This window comes from Lissotriton vulgaris, chromosome 7 (genome assembly GCF_964263255.1).
Source record: "Lissotriton vulgaris chromosome 7, aLisVul1.2, whole genome shotgun sequence".
Classification (NCBI taxonomy): Eukaryota; Metazoa; Chordata; class Amphibia; order Caudata; family Salamandridae; genus Lissotriton; species Lissotriton vulgaris.
In genome coordinates, this window is record NC_141695.1 from 1,312,064,997 (window position 1) to 1,312,091,209 (window position 26,213).

Here is a 26,213-nt window from a genome sequence, read left to right on the forward strand (position 1 = left end):
GGTCACATTCCTGAGAGGGGCGGACACCATAACAGTGAAACACTCACCAAAGACACATAGACAGTCAAACATGTGGGAGTCCCTAGACAACTACCTATCCTCGCACAAACCTCCGTAGGCAACACAGCCAGGTACCCATCCCTACAGGAGCCACCAGCACTCAGCCCACCTGATAGTGCAAACCCCAAAAAATCCTGCGCTGCTCCTTTTTCTCTCTTTTTCCTACCCACGGTCGGGGCTGGGGATCAAGAGTGACAATCGATGCAAGATGGGGGGACGGAGAATTCGAACGACAAGGTCGAACGACTGGTGGTTGAACTAACGCCAATAAGACTGAAACGCTGGAATGTGAATTAGACCCCCCCCTTAGTTAAATTTTAGTCAACCGCTACACTTTTACTTAACATATCTCACACTCTGGAACACACTACGAACACCAGTAGTTTGTTCCTTAATTAGTTCAGAACCTGTGATGGAAGGAAGAGGGAATGAATGCTGCTGCCTACCTATACCTATCTTTTAGGGAAGGCCTTTGAAAGTGAAACCAAACTGTGTTTCATCGGGAAACTAATTTGTGCGTGGCTGCAAGTGCCAGCTGGCATGTTTGAAGTTAAAGCAGTTTACACAGAAGCCTGAAAGATGAATAGGCAATTTTCAACCACAATGCGTTTCAGTATTGAACAGCCTTTCTGAGGTATTTCCATAATTTTATGAGCCTGGCTAGATAAACACATGGAAATTGTTCTTCTGTCCGCCTTCAGCAAATGCTGCCAAAACAACACCTAGTTAGCTCATCTTGTGCTATTCATTTGTCCCACCTGGTAATTCGGAAGCATTGTTTGTTGTGGGAAATTATACTTGAAAGAAGCAGGTTCATCATCGTCGTTCAAGTGCGCTGCTGCCCGACCCGACCCACGACGACGTTTAGCCTGGGCACTGTGGGGAGGGCAGCCTGTGCGTGGCCATGTGAAAAAATCTGCGCATGCTGCCGCGCGCTGTGTGCACAGCCCCTACCCCCCATCAGAACCAACATCCAGCCCGCCCAAATAAATCAGTGTGTGTGTCCAGCGGCTCGCCCACCGGCAAGTGGCACAACACTGCAACAGACAGTCAACACTGCACTGTGAACTAAGGGCCGTGCCCGCGGCTGCCATGATCAACATATATTTATTAATTTATGAATCTTCTCTTAGACTTGGGCTCAGCCTCAGGACAGGCTAATTTAACACGCTGTGGCTGCGCTGCACGCACCGAGTACAGACTTACAGTAAATAATAAAAAAAAAAAACATCAATGTGTGACATGCATGCAGATGCGTAGACCCGGCCTGATAATTAAGTGCTGGTGCTAAGCTCCGGAAAGCACCGGCACAAATTAGGCAATGCAGGGCCGGTCCTAGGAATTGTGGGGCCCTGGGCGAGATGGAAGATGCGAGGCCCCTCTAATTTGCATGTGACATCACAAAAAGTGACATCATAAAAAACCGACATCCAGTGGCGGAGGAGGGTCGCCCTACTGCTTTTAAGCAGTGTCACTTAAGGAAACAAAAAATCATAATAGCCAAGTTATTATTTAATGTTCTCATTATTGCTGCAGCTTTGTGGGAGGGACGGGGCGTGGCTGCTCAGCTGACAAAGCAGGGGACTGGAGGAGTGCTTTGCACTCCCTAACGTGTACATGAACGTTTGGCAGGCTATTGGGGCTGGCCTAACATTAATGTGCACTTTGCAAGTTCTCCTTGCAGGCTGCATTACAGCCTGCATGGAGAACATGCCCAGACTCCCATTATCTGTCTGAGCGCCGATCCATGGTGCTCAGACCAATCACAACGCTGCATTGTAGCTTTGGGATTGGCCATCAGGAGACTGGGAGCGGGATGCATCTTGCTTCCTGCCCTGGAAACGGGGAAGTAGACCGAGAGGAGGCGGCGGTGATGGCGAGCGGCAGACAGGTAAGTGGTTTTTTTTTTTCATTCCCTCTCCCCCACTCCGTAAAGTGTGTTTGTGCTCTGTACATGCAACAAACAAGGCTAAATAAGTGCAAGGCCTGGATCCTTGTGTGTGGTCGCTAATAATTGAGTAATTGGATTGGATAGTAAATCTGTTGACCAACAAAGCCTGGCGAGGAGGCAAGCAAAGGCCTCTGTTTCTTCACAGATGGTAGCAGAATAGTTGAGTGAGTTGCACCCTGGCTGTATAACTACAGATCAGTAGTTTGAATCTATGTGATGCACAATCATCCTTCCAGGGTCCATTATCTGAGCGTCATTATATAGTATAATAGCAACTCCTTAGAAAAAGTGGAATGAAACACTTTTATATGGTAGTGGTAATTCAAATGACAGGCAAAGGCTCAGAATAACATCGCCATTAACAAGCACTGGCAAAGCCAATAGGTCTCGCCTATGAGAGCAATGGCTTTGGCAATGTGTATTTGGCATGTTGTACACTAGCGTGGCTGCTGTTCAGCATGGTTAAAAGTTAGTGGCACAGAGTGCCCTTGAGTGGAGTGGTGTGAGTAAAGTGTCATAGACTGGATTTGTTGGAGTATAGTGTTGCAGTGTGGAGTAGGGGGGAGTACAGTGTCATACAGTTGAGTAGAGGGGAGTAGAGTTTAGTGGAAGAGTGCAGTGTCGTATAGTGTAGTACGATAGAGTGGAGTGCCGTGGAGTGGGTTGGGTTGGAATCGGGTGGAGTGGGGAAGATAGGGGTGGATTGGACTGTAGAGTGAGTTTGATTGAGTGGAGTGAGTTTAATTGAGTGGGGTGAGGTTGATTGAAGTGGATGGAGAAGTGTGGCTCAATGGCTAGAGCGGCAGACCCTGATGCAGAGGTCTAGCCCGGGACCAGGGTTCAATTCCCCGCCTCGGCGGGTCTTGGGCTAAAAATTCCACGGACCTGATAATTCTCGCCTCGGTGCCTATTCCAATCATGGAGTCCCACTCTGCAACTCTGGGCAATAGCTTGCTTAATCTCCACAACGGCCCCCACAACGCTAAGGATGCCTGGCCTCCACCTTGGGGGAGTGGACGCCTCACAAGGAAAGCCAGGATGGGTTCCACAGCGATATTCGTACAAGCGCCTTGAGACCCTTGCGGGTGAGTAGTGCGCTATACAAGTATCAATTTACATGGACTTGATTGGATTGCAGAGAGGTGGATTGAAATGGGTTGAGCTGGATTGGATTTAGGTGGATTGGAGTAGGGTGCATTAGATTGGTTTGAGGTAGGGTGGATTGGCTTGGGTGGATTGGATTAGAGTAGGGTGGTTTGGAGTGGGGTGAATTTGAGTGGACTGGAGGGAGTGGATTGGACTGTACGGGAGGAGGTGGATTGGACTAGTGTAGTGGGGTGGATTGGACTGGAGTGGGGTGGATTGGACTGGATTGGGGTGAATTGGAATGTGGTGGGCTGGAGTGATTGGATTTTGTGGGGTGGATTGAACTGGGGTGGGGTCGATTAGATTGGGGTAGAGTGAGGTGGATAGGAGCAGATTGGGGTGGATTGGACTGCAGTGGGGTGGACTGGAGAGGGGTGGATTTAAATGGGGTGGGGTGGATTGGAGTGGAGTGTTGTGCACAGGAGTGGGGTGGACTGAACTGGAGTGGGGTGGAATTTAGTGAGGTGGGGCGGATTGGAGTGTGGCGTATTGGAGTGTGGCAGATTGGATAGGAGTGGATTGGAGTGGGGCAGATTGTTGTGGATTGGAGTGGGGTAAATTGGAGAGGGGTAGATTGTTGTGGATTGGAGTGGGGTAAATTGGAGAGGGACAGATTGTTGTGGATTGGAGTGGGGTAAATTGGAGTGGGGTAAATTGGAGTGGGGTAAATTGGAGTGGGGCAAATTGGAGTGGGGCAAATTGGAGTGGGGCAAATTGGAGTGGGGCAAATTGGAGTGGGGCAAATTGTTTTGGATTGGAGTCGGGCAGATTGTTGTGGATTGGAGTGGGGCAGATTGTTGTGGATTGGAGTGGGGCAGATTGTTGTGGATTGGAGTGCGGCAGATTGTTGCGGATTGGAGCGTTTTGGATTGGAGTGGGGTAAATTGGAGTGGGGCACATTGTTTTGGATTGGAGTGGGGCAGATTGTTTTGGATTGGAGTGGGGTAAATTGGAGTGGGGCAGATTGTGTTGGATTGGAGTGGGGTAAATTGGAGTGGGCAGATTGTTTTGGATTGGAGTGGGGTAAATTGGAGTGGGCAGATTGTTTTGGATTGGAGTGGGGCAGATTGTTTTGGATTGGAGTGGGGAAAATTGGAGTGGGCACATTGTTTTGGATTGGAGTGGGGCAGATTGTTTTGGATTGGAGTGGGGTAAATTGGAGTGGGCAGATTGTTCTGGATTGAAGTGAGGTAAATTGGAGTGGGCAGATTGGGGTGGGAGGATTTGAATGTGGTTGAGTGGGGTGGATTGGTTTAGTGTGGATTGTATTAAGTGGAGTAGATTGGTGTGGGGTGAGGTGAAGTGGGGTGGGGTGGATTGGAGTGGGGCGGATTGCGGTGTACTGCACAATTACGTGTCAAAGCATAATTTCAGAAAATACACATAAGAAAGAAACAATGTGCTTTGCAATTAAATAATCCTTATATTTTGAGAACAGTGTCCACAAGCAAATACAAAAGAAAGCATGAGTGCAAATTAAGAAAAGAAGACTTGGCAAAATAAAAGAAACTTGACTATAGAAAATAAATCTTTGCAATTATTTGTCCTGCTGGGCATGTTTATGCCAGTTGCATGCCTTCTACTTGCAGGGCGCTAAAAGTTAAACAGAACAGAACAGTACCTCAATGATGTCCGCAGCAATGGACGGGCACTGATTAAGTTGACTCAATCAGTGCTTGGTCACTCATCATATCAAGGAAGATGCTTGCTATGTCTACATTTGAAAAGGCAGGTAGCGAGGTTTCGTGGCTGCTGTCTGACAGCGTGTCGCACTCTTCCACAACGAGAAACCTTGTCTAGCTACAGCAGATCCTTTCTGTCTACCCAAGCACCGCACCCTCACTGCCCTGTTAAACAAGACTCAGGAGCAGCACTCGCCATGGGCTGTCAAAACTGTATTATGAAATCTCCTGCTAGTGATTATATGGACAAGAAATTACTAATTCACAGCCCCTGGGACATAAATGGGCCGGGGAACTCGGTGTGTCATGGAGCAGTTAATCTGCTACAATCATGAAAAGAGGGGCCACAGAGCTCCCTGCTGGGGAATTGGGTGGTTATCAGGTTTTTTTGCACTTAACTGCATTACCTCTTTAGCCCTCTAATTTTAGTACTGGTGGCCTGGTCTGGGAAGCCAACATGCTAGTCCCTCTGTGGAATAAAATGTAGTGATCTCACAGTATAGCGCTGCGAGGCCAAGGACAGGGCCCTCCTGCCCTGGGCCTCCCAGCACTACATAATGCATACAAGGTCCTGCAAAGGGGGCCCCACACCAGGACCTTGCAGCCTAATTGAATGCTGTGAGGCCTACCTGCCCTGGGCTTCGCAAGTCCCAGTGAAAGGGGCCCCCACAGATGACCTTGTAGCCTGATCCAGTGCTGAGGCCCATGGGATGGAAAACACCTCCCCTGTGCCTCAAAGCATTAGCAAGACACTTTGCTAAACACTGCCCTCGTGTGCCCTGCCAGCCTGATCTGGATGCCCCTCCTCCCCTCAGCCACGTCTCCTAACTTGCTAATGTCCAGCTATTCCGTAAAACAAAAGAGCCTTCTGTTGCCGGGTAAACGGAATACACAAAGGGCAGACAGGTTTTAACAGAGGCGCTGCCCCGCCCTTTAGCCTGTGAGGAGGCATAATTGTTGGCCTTGCTGCTGTCACCTCCTATACCCAGTCTTTCCCACCCCCCACCACTGCACCTCTATGAATAACCCCACGCCGTGAGCAGGGAAGTCGAAGTCGAGACACCTCACTTGAAAACACATTAGCAGAGTGATTGCTTTGGGAAGGGGGCCCTGAAGGAGCAGGTGGGCCGACTAGGAAAGTGTGACCTTTCACACAGAAAGTGGCCCCCATGTGCCTGAGCTGAGCGCGAGGCCCTGGGCAGCGCGAGGCCCTGGGCAGCTGCCCACACTGCCCATGCCTAGCGCCGGCCCTGAGGCAATGGTTGCATACCTGAGAGGTCACATAAGAGGAAACAAATGTGTTCATTTGGGTCATCGATCTGTTCTTTGTGCAGCAATGTATTTATTATACTCAGTCTTATCGTGTTGTATAAAATACAGTACAACATGAAATGTTTGAAATCCTCTTCAGCACCACACCGGCATTTGCACAAAATTGCTGGGTTTCTTCTATTGATTTAACAGCGGACACCTTGCTCTGGCTAGAGCAAAAAGCCTCCTTCCCTTTGATTGGAGAACAAGATAAAAAACTCCGGGGCACTTGAAGATCGGTCTAACATTCTGACACGGCTACTGGAAGATAGCTTTTCTAATGCTCCAAAGTTTCTGTCCTCTTTCTGGGCCGCATAATGTTCATTAACCACCATAGAGTTAATTTTCTTTTTCAAGACGGGCTAGAAATTGTACAAGACCTGGAGTAATACAAAGCTAAGGGGTCGATTTATATCTCAGCAGGCAGCCCGTTTCGCCACTAGGCTGATAGAGAAAATTACTCTGCCGTCTTGGAGGGGATGCCACCTACCAAATTTGAAAATTACTTTTTTAGCTGCTGATCATTTCTAAAGCAATGGCAGGAATCGCTCTCAAGCTTCGTTACCCCACTGTTCTGTGTGTGGTTGACTCTTTCACTACTGTCACCAGGGCTCTACAGTATGAGAAATGAAAGCCTGCCGTGCACACCCTGTTTTGCAAGTGACAGAAGCAAGCAATGTGGAAGCTTTTCACAAAGACATGCATCAGCATCCCGTGCCTCTTGTCTGTGAATGAAGCAGTTTCCAGTCGAAATGCTTAAATTGTACCTGTTGTATTTGAGAAGACTGCTACTGTGCATGCTGGATGCCTGTGCTGTATCTGCCCCGTGTTTCAGTTACCACAGGTGACTTTATTGAACCTGCTCTGTGTGACTAAACCCTGTCTTTTTCTGTCATGGATGAACCTAGTAAAAGGTTACAGGAGTGTGACCCATACACCAAGTCAGGACTGGGTTAGGAAGGTAGAACAAAAGAACAATGTCCCAACAGGTAATAATATTAGTCAAATAAGCATGTACGCAAAAAGCATTACAATGACGGAAATAAGGAGACAGGAGGAATCCAAGGACGTTCTAATGTGTGAACCAAAGGAAAGAAATCCCAAGTGTAGTTGCCAAGTTTTCTTGTTTGAAGATGGAAAATATTGAGACATGGGGTTCTCAAAGGTTCTGTTGTAGGAACATTTGAGGAGACACTTCAGCTTTATTCAGATTCCCTTTAGAGTCAGAGAGGTATAGACCTCTTTGGAACATCTCTGTTATGTAGGCACTTAAAAGTAACACTTGTCAAACCTAATATTGCACAGAAGGAGAGGTTACAAAAAGTATATACTCAATACTTATGAATTCTTCATGAAAAAACAAATAGGTTTTAGATTAATTGTTTAGATATTATGTATGTATTTTTTGACTAGTATATGAGGATTTTAATGTTGTTATTCCTGTTCTATATTTTTTCTTTATTTTATAGGATATACGTGGCTGCTCCAAAAGAAGGCGCTGGTCGCCGAAACGCGGGTCGAGATTTATTCCTTTTGCCACTTTTTATTGTTGTGTCATTTGCTTTTTATGTTTTTAATATGAATTGTTATAAATTTTAACTTATGATTGACAATATGTGATACTTGTTTTTTCATGAAGAATTCAATAAATATTGAGTATATACTTTTTGTAGAGAAAATCAAAATTGGATAGGACACTTGTTACCACTTATACCAAGAGAAGTATTGTGAAACCCTCAAAAACGTTGTGTATAACGAGAAGCGGTATATCTTGTTCTCCGCCCCACACAAACGTTTTGGCAGCAATCATCGGGTTAGACAAAGTGTGTATTGCCTAGCCTCGCCCGAGGCTTTCTCTGGTTTTTTCGTGGCAGTCTCCAGAGATAAAAATTCGAATAACCCCAACAGAAAAAGGCACAAAAAAAGGATAAAATAGTTTCCAGCCGAGTGAGATACTCTTATTTTATTAGTATCGGTGGACAACTAGTTTAAAAGAAGTTGGTATGCTCGCTGGAAAATTAGGAATCCATAGCATATATTACTAATATTGACAAAAACGTCGACATGTTTCTGCTCTGTTGGCCCGTGGGTCTGAGAGCATTCGTCAGGACAAAGACAACAATAAACAGAGATCTACCTATCACTATTTGTGATGTAGGGGGGTAGAGGTGTAATTTACAGTCTTACCCTTATGAGGTTCTATGTAGTCACCTCTAAATCAGGTGAACTTGAGTATGTGAACCTTATTAGTGTTTAAAAAAGGTTCCCTCAGGAGGTCCCAGGCCGCAGCGGAAATGTGTTCCGCGTCTTGTGCTGGCTCTGCCTCCTGCCAGCACAAGACGCGGAACACATTTCCGCTGCGGCCTGGGACCTCCTGAGGGAACCTTTTTTAAACACTAATAAGGTTCACATACTCAAGTTCACCTGATTTAGAGGTGACTACATAGAACCTCATAAGGGTAAGACTGTAAATTACACCTCTACCCCCCTACATCACAAATAGTGATAGGTAGATCTCTGTTTATTGTTGTCTTTGTCCTGACGAATGCTCTCAGACCCACGGGCCAACAGAGCAGAAACATGTCGACGTTTTTGTCAATATTAGTAATATATGCTATGGATTCCTAATTTTCCAGCGAGCATACCAACTTCTTTTAAACTAGTTGTCCACCGATACTAATAAAATAAGAGTATCTCACTCGGCTGGAAACTATTTTATCCTTTTTTTGTGCCTTTTTCTGTTGGGGTTATTCGAATTTTTATTTCTGGAGACTGCCACGAAAAAACCAGAGAAAGCCTCGGGCGAGGCTAGGCAATACACACTTTGTCTAACCCGATGATTGCTGCCAAAACGTTTGTGTGGGGCGGAGAACAAGATATACCGCTTCTCGTTATACACAACGTTTATGAGGGTTTCACAATACTTCTCTTGGTATAAGTGGTAACAAGTGTCCTATCCAATTTTGATTTTCTCTACTGAGTTCCGGGGAACAGATAGGACAACCTTTCCTCGTCCCTCTATTTGATGTATTTATATACTTTTTGTAACCTCTCCTTCTGTGCAATATTAGGTTTGACAAGTGTTACTTTTAAGTGCCTAGGTTGTTTTGTTTCAATTGCTGTTTAATCCCTGACCTAGGACTTATAGCATTTAGTTCCTCAGGGGGTCCTTGATACTTACTCATAAACATCTCTGTTATGTAGCTTCATGCTATACCTATGTCATTCCCTTCATAGAACTTCTACAGAGGTTCTCCGAAGATTTCATCTTTCTCTTCTTCCCTGCCTTAAATGGGGTTTACTTGATTTCTAATTTAGAATAGGGTTTAGTAGATCTTTTCAGACAACTTCATGTACAGGTAAGAAGATCAAAACTTTCAATCGACTCACCAGACTTTGTTTCTTATTCTCTGTATAGCAACTAAATTAGTCCTCATTTGCTTTCTGCTATTGAGGATAAATAGTGCACGTCGTTTCAGATATCAATTCTGTATTTTTATACTATGTATCTACGATTGTTTTATATCAGCTTGGATTTGAATTTGTAATAAATATATACTTGATCACATCAATCGACTCTGACATTTACTGTGTGGCCGAATGGGTTACACTGTAATTGGTAAATTGTAGTTGATCCTAACTCCTTTTATTCCTCAGGCGCCTATAAACCTTCCATTGCAGGGGACAAGGAAAAGGAGCCAGTCTGTTTCATGGAAACTTGCACTGCTACCCTTACTGAGAAAGACAAAAAGGAGTGCATATGCCTTGATGAACATTGAATTACAAGCAAAAAAGAAAGGATTACCTAAAGAGATATCTATTTTTTAAATCATAACTTGTAAAACATGATCGTACAAACTGTTAAACCGAGCCTCAGGAAAAGTTGAAGGCTAGTCAACTATGAACCAGAAAACATACCAGTACATTCTTTTTTCATGATTTGTTCCACATCCTCCAGTGCTTTCTGATCCAAAACTGCCTCTTAAAAGTGAGAAATGTTTCAATTACAAATTCGATTTCGTCTCACACTAAAATACCAGGGTGGATAGGAAAAAGAGGTGTAAGGAAATAGTGACAAAGAAGGAGAACAGAATAAAACATGGAAAAAGAGAACGGAAGCAGAAAAAATTAATAATTAAATGGGCTTTAAAATAACAGGAATGGGGAGTCGGAGCTGACTCATATGGAGGGTGCTGACTTCTCAGGTGGCCTGTAAATGGCCCCATCGATGCAGCTTTCTTGTTTACTGAGGGTTCAGTAAGACAAGGACTGGTCATCAAACATACACTAAAGTTTGTAGTCCAAAATTAAACACGCAAGAGGCCCACTGTAAAGAATATACAATGCTTGAGCACCTACTCTATATGAGACCCAGAATGCCAAAGGCCAGATAGGACCCACAGGCTGTGTAAAAAAACGCTAACCTGAGTGGCGGTTCAGAGAATGAGTGAGGACTGCAGAAATGTTCAGGATGGATCACAGTGTATCTAGACCCAAATGTGAATTTCTCTTATTCCCCAGAAGTGTGGATACTGAGCAACAGGAGCAAAAGATGAAGATGTCACGTTGACAGAGGTCAGTAGACATCAAACATTTTTGGCGCTGACATATAAAACTGATAGGTGCAGAGGTAAGAAAGGATTATATTACTTACCCTGTAAGCATCTGTTCTTGGCATGTAGAGCTGTAGATTTACATGCTTTGCGTATTCCTGCCATCTAGTGTTGAGTGCGGATGTTTGCAAGTTGTTTTTTCTTCAAACAACTCTTTTTCAGTCATGCAGTAAGGTGACTCTTTCTTTTGGGGATATTGCGCATGGGCATCGACTCCATTGTTAGATTGTTTTCCCACATGAGGTTGAGAGTAGAGTAAGTAAGTGAAAAATCAAGATGTGCATGCGTATGCAAAGTAAATAATGAGAACTGCAACAACTACAAGTGCCTGGGGAGGTGGGAGGGCGCATGTGAATCTACAGCTCTACATGCCTAGAACAGATGCTTACAGGCTAATTAACATAATCCGTTCAAGGCATGTGTGCTGTAGATGCACATGCTTTGTATAGACAATATAGCAGTATTCTGCCAAAGCGGTGGCTAATCGTTAGGCGTTGCAGTTGTCTGAAAAATTGTCTTTAGCACTCCTTTCCCTACATTGGCTTGTTGGCATGCTACCACATCCACACAATAGTGTCTAGCAAATGTGTTTGGTGTGGACATGCTGCTGCCTTACAAATGTCAGCTATGGGAATGTTACCTAAAAAGGCCATAGATGCTCCTATTTTATGAGTGGAATGTGCTCTAGGAGGCACAGATAAAGGTATTTTAGCTTTAGCATAGCAAGTTTGAATGCATTTAACAATCAATCTTGAAATACCAGATTTAGAGGTAGGATTGTCTTTGTGAGGTGTAAATGCCACAAACAGTTGCTTTGTCTTACGAAAGTGTCCTTTCAATGTAGTACAGTAACGCTCTTCAGACACCAAGTGTGTTAAGAGCTCTTTCTGCTACTGAATCAGGTTGAGGGAAGGACACAGGTAGCTCAACTGATAGATTAAATTGAAAAGCATAAACCACTTTGGACAGAGTTTTGGGTTGGTGCAAACAACTACTCTATCTTTATGAAGCTGAAAGAAGGGGTCTTCTAAGGTTAATGCTTGTAGTTCACCAACTCTCCATAATGAAGTCATAGCTATGAGGAAGGCAACCTTCCATGAAAGAAACTGTTATGGGCAATTGTATAATGGCTCAAAAGGTGGACCCATGAGCCTTGTAATCATAATGTTCAGATTTCAAACTGGTGCAGGAGGTACTCTGGGTGGTATTACTCTTCTAAGGACCTCCATAAAGTCTTTAATTACTGGAACCTTGAACAGGGATAAATGTTGTTTGTTTTGAAAATATGCGGCTACTGCCTCAAGGCGCAATCAAATATATGTGTAGGCCAGACCAGCTTGATGTAGATGTAAAAGGTAACAATTAATATTTTGGATAGAGTCATCTAGCGGATCAATATTGTTGTTAGAATATACAACAAATGTTTTCCATTCTGCCACGTAACATGCTGTAGTGGTAGACTTTCTTTTTTTTAAACTTTTATTTTGAGATTTTTCCCAACAAAGACAATCATATCATCACATAATATTACACTCCATACTGTAACCCTGAGTACATACATAGTAGGACATTAAAAAAGAAAAGGCGAATACTATAAATACTACACTACTACGCTGTGGTTGGCTCTAGGTCAGTTTGCGAGCTCACTGACGTCTGTTCTAATAGGTACAACTTGAATGGCTGCCAAATATATAGAGGGCGGGAAGCAGGGGGTTGAAGCTGGGCTTATAGTTCAGAGTTGGTGTTACTTTAGGTCTTGCTATACAACCAGCACATCACAGTGGGGGTGTCTGTTACCCCACAACATGGCAACATCTCTCTTGGCCAGCAGTAGTGCAAGAGCGCAAAAACGCCAACAGGATTTGGGGAGATCTCCAACATTTCCCAACAGATCCATGAAGAGGGTGGATGGGCCGGTCCAACATTGAAGATATAGCCTCAAAAACTTTACCCAGAACAGGGCCACTTTAGTACAGGAACATGCCATATGCACAAAATCTGCCATGGGGTCTTACAGCGAGGGCAAGCGTGGGGCTGGTGGAGTCCATAGGGTGGACCATGCATGATGTAATATGCCTGCTGGAGGAATTTGAAATGTAGCAGTTTATGCCTAGAATTAAAAGAGATCTTGTGGGTTTGTTCGCAACAATAATGCCATTAAGCGTCCAATAGGGGCTGGCCCAGGTCGTGCTCCCAAGTCTGCCTCAATTTCAAGTCCCTAGGGGGAAGTAGTGTGATAGCCGCTTTATACATATCAGACATCAAGTGTTCATCACTGATGTGCTTAATGAGGAGGGACAATGGGGGAAAGTCAGGCGGCTCTATAGGGTAAGTCGGGACAGTGGACCTTAATTCACTCAATAATCGGTGTAGAATAAAGTGGTCTAGAAAGGTGGCATTGGAGAAGTGGTCGTCCTCACAGCGCGAGAAAAAAATGATTGTTTGGGAAGAGATCCCCAAATGGTCCCAAGTTGAATTTCAATAGTGTGCGCAGCACTATGGCTTCCTTGGTGATCCAAAGGGTCCCGGCTAAAGGAAGGAATGAAGAGTAGAGCAGTGCAGTATTGGTGGCGTGGGCCAGTTGTTTCCATGCCCAGCTGGTTGGGGAGACGGTCTGCAAATCCTGTGGGTCCCGCTGAACCCCCACAGGTAATAGGGAGGGGGGAGTGGAGAGTGAGGTCAGACACTGGCCTAATATACGGAATTTGTACGTCAGTGTGAAACCAGTGGTGCGAAAAACTACACTGAGCAATCAGATAATAAATTTGGAAATTAGGAACCCCAAATTCCCCACGTTCAAAGGGCAAAGTGAGGGCGTTCCAGCAGACTATAGGCTGCCCCCCCATACCGGGCGCAGAAAGTGAAAGCGAAGAGTCGCAAAGAAGCTCCCATACAATGGGATAGGAATATTTTGAAACAAATCTAGGAATGGTGGGTGTAAGTGGTAGGTTTTCCTGATTCTTTAAGAATATGTCACACAATCTGGTGGCAAATGTAAGTATCCTAACTCTATGACTTCATCAGCCAAATCGTTACGATGAGCTCCTTGGGTTTGGGTGTCTGATTTCTCCATGGTTCTGAGTGAGAAGGCTGGAATTGTGAACCAAAGTTGGCTTGCCAATGTGGGAGCCACTAAAATCAGTGGGAGTGATGTCTGCCTGAGCTTCCGAACCAGAAACATAAGGAGAGGCGGAAAAGCGTAGGCAAATATCCCTGACCAATTCAACCATAGTGTATTGCCTTAGGATAGATGGTCCGGGAACCTGGAGGCAAAGTTTGGGCATTTTGAGTTGTTCATTGTGGTGAACAGATCTATTTGTGGCAATCCCCATTGTTGAAAGTATAGAAGAAGAACCTTAGAATGAAGTTCCCACTCGTGTATTTGTTGCCACATCCTGCTGATGCGGTCAGCAATTTGTTTGTTCACTCCTGAGAGATGCTCTGCCAGAAGATGAATTTTGTGACCCCCAAATAATCTGAGAGAGGTGTGATAGCTGCAGAGAGTATACCCCCCTTGTTTTTAACACAGTACATAGCCGTCGTATTGTCAAGGCGGACTAACACAGCTTTCTCTATGAGGTGACACTGAAACGATTTTAGTGCTAGGTACACAGCTTGAAGCTCTAGCTAGTTGATGTGGACACTTTTGTGCTTTTTGTCCCCCAGACCCTGAATTGCCAAATGTGGAGATGGGCACCTCAACCTGTGAGAGATAGATCTGCTGTTAGTACAATCTATAGAACAGGGTCGATGAAGGGCTGCTTTTTTGATACATTTTGTGTGTTCTACAATGGCAGAGAGTGATGGGTGCAGCAGTCTACCAACACTAGATCTATTAATTGCCCCAGTGACTGATTCCACTGATGTGCTAAGCATTCTTGTAGAGGACGCATGTGTAATCTTGCTTGAGGCACTATTGCATTGCATGATGCCATAATTCCTAGCAGTTGCGTGAAAGTCCTGAACTACTAGGTTTTGGTTGGTCTGAAACTGTAGTAACAGAGTTTGAATATTTCAAATTCTGGCTGCACAGGGAGAGGCTAGAGCTGTGTGAATGTTTAAAGTGGCTTCCAGATAGGACTACATTTGTAAAGGCTGAAGATGAGACTTTTGCATATCGACCGTAAAACACAATTGGTGGAGTAGGTCTAACGTAGTTTCAGTGTGTTGTGAACACTTTTGTTGTGTGCTGACTTTAACAAGCTAATCGTCTAGGTATGGGAAGACATGAATCTGTTGTCTTCTGAAATGAGCTGCCACTACTGCCGGCACTTTGTGAACACTCTGGGAGCAGTAATTACTCCCAATGGTAGCACTTTGAACTGATAGTGTTTTCCTGCTATCATAAATGTGAGATATTTGCGATGTGCTCGGTGAACCTGAATGTGAAAGTATGCGTCTTTTAAATCTAGTGTGGAGATAAAATCGCCTTGCTGTAGAAGTGGAAGCACTTGTTGAAGCATAACCATATGGGAGTGTTCTGACAATATGTATAGGTAACATTCTTAGGTTCAAAATTGGTCTTGAAGAGCTATCCTTTTTGGGGATTAGAAAGTACAGAGAATAAACCTCTGATCCTTGGTACTGTAATGGAACTGGTTCCCTTTGGTAAAAGATATTGTAACTCTTATTTGAGGAGCTGTAGGTACTCTGATGAGAGTTTGTGAGTGTAAGGTGGAATATTGGGAGGATAGCTGGTGAGCTCCAGGCAATAACCATGTCGGATAATGTCTAGTACCCATTTGTCTGAGATTATTAATTGTCAAATGAGGGGAAATTGTTGAAGCCTTCCCCAACAGATGTTAAATTTTCGAGGGAAATTTAGGCAAGTCTTATTGGGGAAAGGGGAGTTACGTGTTGGCATGCTTTTACCCCTACCTTTGAAATTGTTTCCTCTGTACCCTCCTCTGTAGGAACCTCTAGAGGCAGAGGGTTGTGTGTTTGATTTGTAGGAGGAAGCATTAGTGTCTGATGACGTACTTTTGGACCCTCCTCTATAAAATGAGTGGCAAAAGTAGCCTTTGTGTGATGGGGACTGAAGCGCTCCGATAGACTTCGCCACATCTGAACTTTTTTCATTTTTTCTAGGGCCTCATCTACTTGAGGCCCAAAAAGATGTTTTTTATTATAAGGGGTGATGGAAGTGGGGGTCCTGGGCCCTGACCGCCGCCACCAAATGCTGGAGGCAGGAGTCCCTGTCTCACACTGCTGTTGCCAAGTGCGAGATCTGGACCCCTTGTTTCAACTTTAGGCTAACAAAAACACCGTCTAAGAAAGCCCTGTTCACCTCCTTAGTAGCTTGGCATGAGCAGCCAGGCTTATCTCCAAGGCACGAGTGTACAGTATGTGCAACCAGACTCAAAGCAACACACTTATGTCACCACAAATAGACTCCACTCAAGTTTTTATAACACAAGTATAATCTTTATATAAGAAGATTTACGATATGACAACATGCTACAAAACCAACATATAATAATGGGTAGTATTCCTTCAGGTGGATTGGTAGGTTCTTATCCCAACCACCGCTTCTAACCAACAGTTAAGTTTACTTCTAACCGTTCCCAAAAGCACAAAGCATAATCCTGCTCAAGAAGAGGGGGACACCGTCCACTGCAGTCTCTTCCTTTGTAAAAGCTACAAACTGCAGGCCAGCCCTAGATCACGAAGCAAGGGTCAGTCCTATCCAGCAGTCTCTTCAGCAACTCCTTCCTTGGCAGAGGTTATTCTTGATCATGAAAGAGGCCAAAGCCTTTGCAGACTCAACCTGGCCATTTTGCCATTCAAAACTACACCAAATTCTAGGGGTTTCAGTTCTCTTAGTTATACCCTATCATGTCTTTGAAGTTATTTGTGCTCAGGGGTCCCTGACCCCTCCCTAAATCAGTTCTGGGTGTCTCCCTCCTAGAGTCACCTTGCTCCCTTTGATACTGGAGGTCTGGATCGTTATTCATTCAGCTGGAGATGTGTCAATTGGTTTATAGCACCAGCCCAGGCCTTTTCACCTCCCGGGCTGCTACTCCCCCTCCTCTCCAGATGCAGGGCAGCCTGGTGCCATCTCAACCCCTCCCTGGGTCAATACCTCTCCCAGCTCCTCTCACCTCACAGATCCAGACAGTTAATCCACATTCAACAGAGACACACAGAAATGCTTAAGGCACAAAACTCAGCCACTTTCTAAAATAGTGGTTTATGAACACACAGTGACAAAACCACTTTCACAGAAAGATGTGTTATGACACCAGGAGTTCATATATACTAAACTTCACGTCTGCATTATAAACTTACAGGAAACTAGGCTACCAAAACACAATACCCAGCCCCCCCATTCTGTCCTATGGGCAGAATGGCCTTTCACCAGTGAAAAATGAAATGGAGTGTTTTCACTGTCAAGACATAACACGCACCTCAGTAGATGGCCTGCCTGGCCGGCCTGTTGCACTTGTCAGGACAACAAGCTACTTAGCACTTTGTGCGCAGGCACTACACTGAAGGCCTGAGCTCCCTTCTCTACGCACCTTTACATTACTAGCCCCTGCACACACAGTGCACATCACTAGGGACTTTACTAGTAAAGCCAACATACTAATCATGGACAACCAATTACCACTACACTTTACATAGGGAACCCTTGTACTTTGCCACTGATTAGCAGTGGGAAAGTACCCAAGCATCTAAATTGGCAACTCTAGGTCAGGAAAACAGTCTAGGGGAAAAGCAAAAAGTGTAGGGAACTTTAACCAAAAAGGCCAAGTCCTACAAAGTGTACTCAAAATAGACTGCTGAACCTCAGGTTTAAAACCTGAAATTCTCAGCCATGCATGTCGTTGTAGGAAAATGCAGGAGTTAATTCCCCTAGCTGCCTTGTCAGCAGCATCTAAAGCACATCTAATGGAGGAATTACATATAAGCTTGCCTTTTTGTGATAATTCTTGGTCATTTTTCGTCTGCTCCTCTGGGAGGTGTTGCAGTAGATCTTCCATCGCATCCAAGTGGGCTCTATCATACCTAGCTAATAGGCCTTGTGTTTTGGCAATATTGCAGTGGTTAAAGGCTTGAGCAGCTACTCTTTTACCGGGTGCATCTATCAATTTAGACTCTTTGTCTGGAGGAGGTGCATCTGCAGGTGTCTGTGAATTTGCTCTTTTACAAGCATTAGAGCCTACTAGTGAGTCTAAGGGCATCAGTTCTTTAATAAAAATAGGATCAGATAGTGGAGGTTTGTATTTTTTGTCAACCCTAGGTGTTACAATACGGGCACGAACAGAGTCCTTAAAGATTTCATCGGCATGTCTCATCATGCCTTTTAACAGAGGTAGACTCTGACTTGTCCTATTTGTAGAACCTAGAGTCTCAAATGAAAAGTCTTTTCCTAAAGACTCTTTGTATGATGTAACTCCATGGCAAGCTGCTGCTCTTGATAAGCCATATTATCATCTGGAGTTGATGGCTTTGCAAGATATAAATCTAGATCATTATCCATGGGTGGATCAATATTATAGTCATTCCATGGGTCTGCTGGTAAATTAGTATTGTCCTAATCAGCATCATCATCCCCCAGGCTGTATAAGTGGAGACATCTGAGGTGTTATGCGTAAAGGATCTGAGCCTGGCAAATGTGGTAGTGTGGAAGATGGTGGAGGGAATTGAGGATTAGGGTAAATAGGGCTAGTAGCTCTGTCCTTTTTCTTGAGAGGAATTTTAAACTAGTGTCCTCAAAACTAACTTTGCTTTTGAAAGGTGTTTTAGCCAAAATATGTCCAGTATCTAGATTGATGTAGATTTTCTTCTGTTTAGGGTCTTCTTTCATAATGTCCAGGGTCAGTTCCGGAGGCTTTGGAAGGCCCTCTTTCGATTTTGGTGCCGAAGGTTTCAGTACCGAACCAGGTTAGTCTTTTTTGTCCTTTACAGTGGAAGGTTTTGGTTCCAAACTGGACTTGCCTTTCAGAGCAGACGTTTTCAGTTCTGAAGCTGACTTTTCTCGGCTCGATCCTGTTATGGAATGCTTGACTGGTTGTTTAGGTGTCGGGGCTGAGGGCGGGGCATTGGAATCATCATCTCGGTGCTGACCATGGCAAAAAGGTGGAGCTGGTGCAGAAGCCTTTTGTTTGGTCAAAGAGAGTTTGTGGGTAAAGGTCCTTTGGTACTCACTGCACCCAGTCCCGGTGGAAAGTCTTCAGACTTCAACTTGATTTCTAGTTTGGCTGCCTCCTCTTCTGCTGCCGATGCTTCAACCTCTTCTTTTTCGGATTCTTCCCCGAAGATATCCAGAGTATGTTGGATGCTTTGTCCCTGTATTTCTCTTCGTCAAGTCTAATGATCCTGTAGAGTCTTTTTTCAATTGGAACGTCCAATAAGCCTCACAAGCTTTTCCTTTGTACTACGGTGAGAGGCACAAGTTGCAGACTTTATGCAGGTCGGTGCGAGGGTACTTGGAGTGGCACCGAGGACAAAATTGAAACGAAGTCCATTCCATTGGCAGAAGGCTGGCAGGTTCGGAGCGGAGTAGAAGTCAACTGACGCGGTTAGGCCGAAAGGCCGCCCATGATGTCTTCGACCGAAGATGGAGAGGTTCTCGATCGATTCGATACAGGGGGAATAATGAAACGCCTGCAATAACAATACAGTTAAGGGAACAGTGGATTGCGCACCGAGTGCATCCTGAAAGATGGTTTCGAACCGCAACGCCACAAACCACATCCAAATCAGATAGCAGAAAGAGAACAATCTAACAATGGAGTCAATGCCCATGCCCAATATCACCAAAATGAGGAGTAACCTTCTTGGTGACTATAAAAGACTTCTTCGAAGATAAACAAGTTGCAAACATCCAGACCCAACACTAGATGGCAGGAGTATGCAAAGAATAGTTCTATTCTTAGCTGCCACGTATGACAAGAATGTGCACCAACATTTAGGCAGAAAAGGATTGGAGGATATGCATGGATGAATGTATATAGTTGAGCATTGCTGCAGATATGCCAGACCTTGATGGTGATAGGACCAGTGACAAATATACAATGATTTGAAAATAGACAGTTTGGTTAATACAAGCCAGTGAAGAGTCTTAAGGTGACCGGAAATGGAAACAAGAGTATTCTTGACTATACATGGTGCGTGTAATAGAAGCTTGCAATCTGTATATCTGCATTGCACCTACTATGTGTTTTGGGAAAGCTTGAAAAACAGATGCCGGTTGTGTACCTGCTCTCTGTTAGCAAAGGTTGTCCTTCTCTTGGTAGTGCTCTAGTCAGTCTCTGTGATAAGTGGAAACTTGAAACTACAGAAAATCTATTATTCTAAGTGGAAACATGCACTGATGCTCTTCCTGTTACTATTCTGGATGCATGCTGAAGAAAGCCATCAATATACTTGGCGTGTGAGAGGGAAGCTTCCACTGTGGATGCTTGTACTGTAGCTGTTGCACACTTGAGAGAAGCTTGCACTGTGGAAGACAGTATTGTACTGGATCAGTGTGTTAGAGATGTTTGCGCTTCAGATGACTGAGCGAATGTCTGACATAATATCGACAGACAAAATATCGAAATGCAAAAATATCGGAGCAAAAATATCGACAGCAAAAATATCGGAATCCTATCTTCATTAAGGTAAGTACAAAAATATCGAAAAAATAATATCGTAGTACAAAAATATCGGAATCAAAAATATCGTTTTTTTAAATGTTTTAATAATAATGTAAAAATAATTTTAAAATACATATAATTTTACAAATATAAAATAAAAATATTAAAACAAAATTAAAACTAATACATATACATTTAAAATAAATAAAACACTTAATATTTTAATGTAATTTTAATTTTTTTCATGTAATTTATTTGATTTAATGTAATATTTTTTTGTTTTTACCCTGTACGCCTGTACCCCCAAAACCCAAAACTGACCCTGAACCCTAAAAATATCCCTGTACCCCAAAAACCCAAAACTGACCCTGAAACCTAAAAATACCCCTTTACCCAAAAACTGAAAACTGACCCTTATCCCTAAAAATACCCCTTTACCCAAAAACTGAAAACTGACCCTGAACCCTAAAAATACCCCTTTACCCAAAAACTGAAAACTGACCCTGAACCCTAAAAATACCCCTTTACCCATGAACTGAAAACTGACCCTGGACCCTAAAAATACCCCTTTACCCAAAAACTGAAAACTGACCCAAAACCCTAAAAATACCCCTTTACCCAAAAACTGAAAACTGACCCTGAACCCTAAAAATACCCCTTTACCCATGAACTGAAAACTGACCCTGGACCCTAAAAATACCCCTTTACCCAAAAACTGAAAACTGACCCAAAACCCTAAAAATACCCCTTTACCCAAAAACTGAAAACTGACCCTGAACCCTAAAAATACTCCTTTACCCAAAATTAATTAATATTATTTAATTACCAATTAATTATTAATTAACAATAACAATGAAGTAAATATATTAGCAAATTTGCTGTAATTAATTTAATTTAATAATTAATATTATTTTTCCCAATTAATTAATTAAGAATAACAATAAAGTATATATAAAAAAATTACTATAATTAATTTAATTAAAGAATTAATATTAATTAATTACCAACTAATTAATAATGATAGATATGTACAAAATTATATTAATTAATTAACTAATCATTAGAAATTAATTACCAATTAATTATTAATTAAAATATGTACAAACATATATCAATTAATTAATTATTATTAAATTACTTCCCACCCTATTCCCCTATAAACCCATAACCCGCTACAGAATGTATTTATTAATTAATCAATTAATTAAAAATAATTAAACATTATTTCTCAATTAATTAATTAATAATTCCTACTAATTAATAATTAATTTAACATAATTAAATTACTTCCCACCCTATTCCCCTATAAACCCACAACCCGCTACAGTAGTAAAAGACAATATTTAATTAAATTACATTAAAAATAAATAATAAAACATCATAAATACAATATAATATACACTAAATGTATTTAAAAATTGATATTAGTAACATCGAAGTTATTAATTTCGATATTATTGACATCGATATTTACAACTTCGATATTACTGATATCATACTAATATCGATATTAAGACTGTCGATATTACTTACCTTCGATATTTTTGTATATCGATATTTAAACTTCGATATTTTTGTATATCGATATTTAAAAATCGATATTTTGTCTGTGTACCGACTGAGCAGCACAAGGTTGCATTGTGAGTTCCTATACTGCACTTGTTAACCGGGGCTGCTCGATTCTGTCCAGTCACCTATGTCAGTGAGCTGGGGAATTGTGAGAATGCGGGGCTGGGAGTGAGAGGGTTATACATTTAAACTCCACTTGTCACCATGTCACTGTACCTTCCTAGCATTTTAACTTGTCAACAATGTAACAAAGACTAACTGTTTTGTATCTCAAAACTCCTCTCTACCCTAACAAGACTAAAATGTAAGGAGACAAATTCCATCACTCATGATGACTGACGCTCCAATAACTTTCCTGCAAGCTGATACAAAGTGTCTAAACAACACAATGTCAGAGATGGGGTGCGTCAGGGTGACACTGTTAGAATGCTGTCGAGTGGGCTGCACCAAAATGCACCTAACACTTCACCATGCAATGACAGAGTGGGGTGACCCAAATTCCCCTTCTATGTTGTGTGTAACTTACAAACGGTCTGGTGAGACAGCTGAAGCAGTCCTTGGCTCCCACCTAATATCTTCAGCCAAAGGTGAGGCAAGGAGAACACAATTGCAGGCATGACAAAGAGGAGAGGGGGCAAAAATATTAATAGAAGAGTACCCATTTATCAACCCATGAAGTGGTAAGAAAGATCATGCAATTTTTGTAAGATCTAGACACAGGAAGAGAAGCAGGTCAGTGAACTTTCAACCACAAGACATACCCGAGTATTCGTCATTCTTGATATGCCCGAGATCCTCTTGCATTTTCACATCAGCTACTGCTTCTTTAAATAACAAAGAAAAATATTACAATAAAAAGACTACCAAGGGCACAACTGCAGAATGGGGCTGCTGGAGATTCTGCTGATAAACAAGAGCTACCTAAGGGAGAACGGTTCATGAGGAAATCTGTTTGCTAATTGCATGCCTGTCTAATCAGGCAAAATCACACTTGCTAATAAAAGAGTGGAAGCAAAAAAGGCGGCTATGTCTGACAGATCAATGTTGGTAGAACAGAGTATCCCGAATATGGGAGTGAATCTGGTCATTTCGAAGAGATCTTGAACACTGAGGTCCTCCACACATGGATTGGCTGATGTCAAAGACTGCGCAGTCTGTATCTTCATTTCCATAGACAACCAGCTAAACCCCCTTGCGAATGCCTGCAACAGATCACAAAAATGTATGGTGGGTCTTCCCTGGAATGGAATGCCAGTGGAGTTCATGAGATTGTGGCTACTTTATTGGGATAGTTTCTGGATAGCCAGACTGGTGTGGTGATGATGGGTGGAGCCTTCATACTTCCGACTAGGACCCTGACCTGTCATAAAAAAATGTAGGTGGTGCAGTCCAGCTGATCCTAAATTGTTCTTGAGGCTCAGACATACTCATCATGTTGACTTTAAAGCAGTCTTTCTGAACCACTCTAACTGCTAATTATAACTATTCCCTTTTTTGTGCTCTCCTACATTTCAGAGGAAGTAGTTTCTCTTGGGGATAGTTTGTATTTTCATTTTATGCTTTTATTTTAACATTGTGGTATCTATCTCTGTCTACAGCTTTTACTGCTCTGTGAGGAACGTGTGCATTACACTGCTTAGGGCTCCATTAGGCAGAATACTTCCATCCGACAGACTTCAAGCATAATTATGCACATGCTCTACTGGAATCAGAGGAAAAAGGAGTCAGCTGCAGTACTTGTCAGCTGAGGATGGGTCAAACTTTAGATCTGAATGAAACAAGCATTTACAATGCAATGGTCTCGGCATTATTAAAGGTAGAGCTATTGGCATTGCTCATGGCATTTATTTTTAAATCATAAGTAAATGGAATTGTCATTTACATTGCTGATAGCTTAATCGTTAAATAAATGGCATTGTCATTTACAATGCCAATAGCTTAATCGCTGGCAATTGCATGACCTATTGCATTTATACCCACACAGAGCCACACACACAAAGCCACCCACACACACACACATACAGAGCCACCCACACAGAGCCACCCACACAGAGTCATTCACATAGAGCCACCTACACAGAGCCACCCTCACACAGACAGCCACCCACACACAGAGCCACCTACAAAAAAAGTTATTCACACATAGAGCCACCTACAAAAAAAGCTATCCACACAGAGCCACACACACAGCGCCACACATACACAGCGCCATACACACACAGCGCCACACACACTGCGCCACACACACACACAATGCCACACACACACACAATGCCACACACACACACAACGCCACACACACACAACGCCGCACACACACAGCGCCACACACACACAGGGCCATACACACACAGCGCCACACACACACAGCACCACACACACACACAGCGCCACACACACAGCGCCACACACACAGCCACACACACAGAGCCACACACACAGCCACACACAAACAGAGCCACACACACACAAACAGAGCCCCCACACACACCCAGAGCCCCCACACACACCCAGAGCCACACACACACCCAGAGCCACATACACACCCAGAGCCACATACAAACCCAGAGCCACATACACACCCAGAGCCACATACACACAGAGCCACACACACACAGAGCCACACACACACACAGGAGAGCAAGCACAGCGAGGGGGCAGGAGAGCAAGCACAGCGAGAGGGCAGGAGAACAAGCACAGCGAAGGGGCAGGAGAACCAGGGGGCTAATGTTTCTTGCGACATTTAACAGAACGATCTGTTATTTAAGCAGTTATCCTTTTACTCTGTTTCTGACAACAATTTGGGTGCCTTTGTCGAGGCCAGCTCCCACCTCAGCAAATAACACACCTTTCAAAATTGTAACAGCCGAGGAACATGCATCCAAGTGTCAGCGTGGGGTGTGCGCACAGAGAAGGGCTATGCACTTGTGTTTGTGCTGAGAAGCAGGGGGGAGTGTGTCTAGGTTATCTCAGGGTGAATACAACCAGCAACGAATAGTCCTTTTCGCAAGCAACATAAGCCCCAAAACACGTCTGTGCAAAGCAGCTCACATGAAGCAAACAGGGACCAGACTTTACACAGTCTTAATTGTGCACAGAATTGGTTTGTCCAATAGGCAAAGACCCCGACGCACGTATTCTGCAAAAGGGCACACAAACAGCAGGATTCTACAGCAAAATATCAACAAACACCTTTAGATGAGACAAAAACCACTACCGGGCCACTTTAGAAGCGCTTTGAAGCTTGTGAAAGTGAGAGGCTACCCTGCTTTCGCAACAGCGTCTAAACGTGAAAAGTGCAGGACAGTGTCTCCATGAAGAACTAACTTCTCGGCCCTATGGTGCTCAGCAGTAGCTTTCCTTGGGGAGCACAGCGCCAAGTTCACCCTTGGCAGGCAGGGAGACGTCCCTCAGCTTTGTGGAGTGACAAAGAGTGCGGACCAGTACAGGGAGTCCTCTCAAATTTAACATCGCTTTGTGGAGTGACAAAGAGTGCGGACCAGTACAGGGAGTCCTCTCAAATTTAACATCGCTACAGTGCGCAGAGGACAAGTGCGCCCTAAATCCATGCACTCGGCTACTACCTCCCCGACCCCTCACCCCGGATGCTCACCAAGCAGGCTTCAAAATACAGTCATCAGGCTTCAGGGTAGGTTCCAGTAATGTTTTAAAAAATGCCACAGTTCTTATTTGCCAAATTTAGGGGCAGATTAGGATAGCGGTTTTTCCGCATCCTCCGGACCGGCGGAAGCCACCGCCGGCCCGGAGGATACGGAAAAAACGCAGCGGACCCACCAAAGACCCACCGCCACATTAGGATGGCTGGTGGGTCCTTTATGTTATGCTTCACATGGCATGCGGCCAGACTATCTTGAGATTGAGTGGTGACCCCGGTCCACATCTATTTTGGAGTCTGTTAATCACCCCCCACTATTGGTAATTCATCATGTCTATGTACACCTATGACTGACTGGTTCGCAGCCGCTTGTGATGTAAATAACCTGCTGCTTTCTTGTGTCTGGCACTCTCCAGGACTGTGATGATGGGGCCCGCTCATGAGCGTTTTAACTAAATAACTTGAATATGTCCTGCACCGATTCCGGACTCTTTCATCAGATACAGAAGGCTGAGAGGTGGTCACAGGGGGTGGCCCGGGTAGCCCCTAAACGCTGCTCCCTTCAAGCGCATGGATACCTCAGTTCACCTCCACCAGGCGCTGCACAGACATTGTCGTTGCTGTCATTCCACATTGACACCCGGCGGCATCTCCTGCACTGCGCCAGCGTAGAACCAGTAT

At 43.8% G+C, this 26,213-nt stretch overlaps 1 protein-coding gene across 2 annotated transcripts in view; it reads right to left on the reverse strand.

Moving 5' to 3' along the window:
* Positions 1–26,213, reverse strand: part of LOC147703576 (up-regulator of cell proliferation-like) — a 186,390-nt gene that overhangs the window by 154,081 nt on the left and 6,096 nt on the right. The window contains exons 3-4 of one of the 2 annotated variants that reach the window (XM_086931921.1): positions 22,678–22,740; positions 10,069–10,131 (exon numbers count right to left, since the gene is read on the reverse strand). The exons of the other annotated variant lie outside the window; for it this stretch is intronic. Of the exons in view, the coding sequence (XP_086788047.1) occupies positions 10,069–10,131; positions 22,678–22,740 (126 nt within the window). The remainder of the gene's footprint in view (positions 1–10,068; positions 10,132–22,677; positions 22,741–26,213) is intronic. 2 annotated transcript variants of the gene reach the window in all.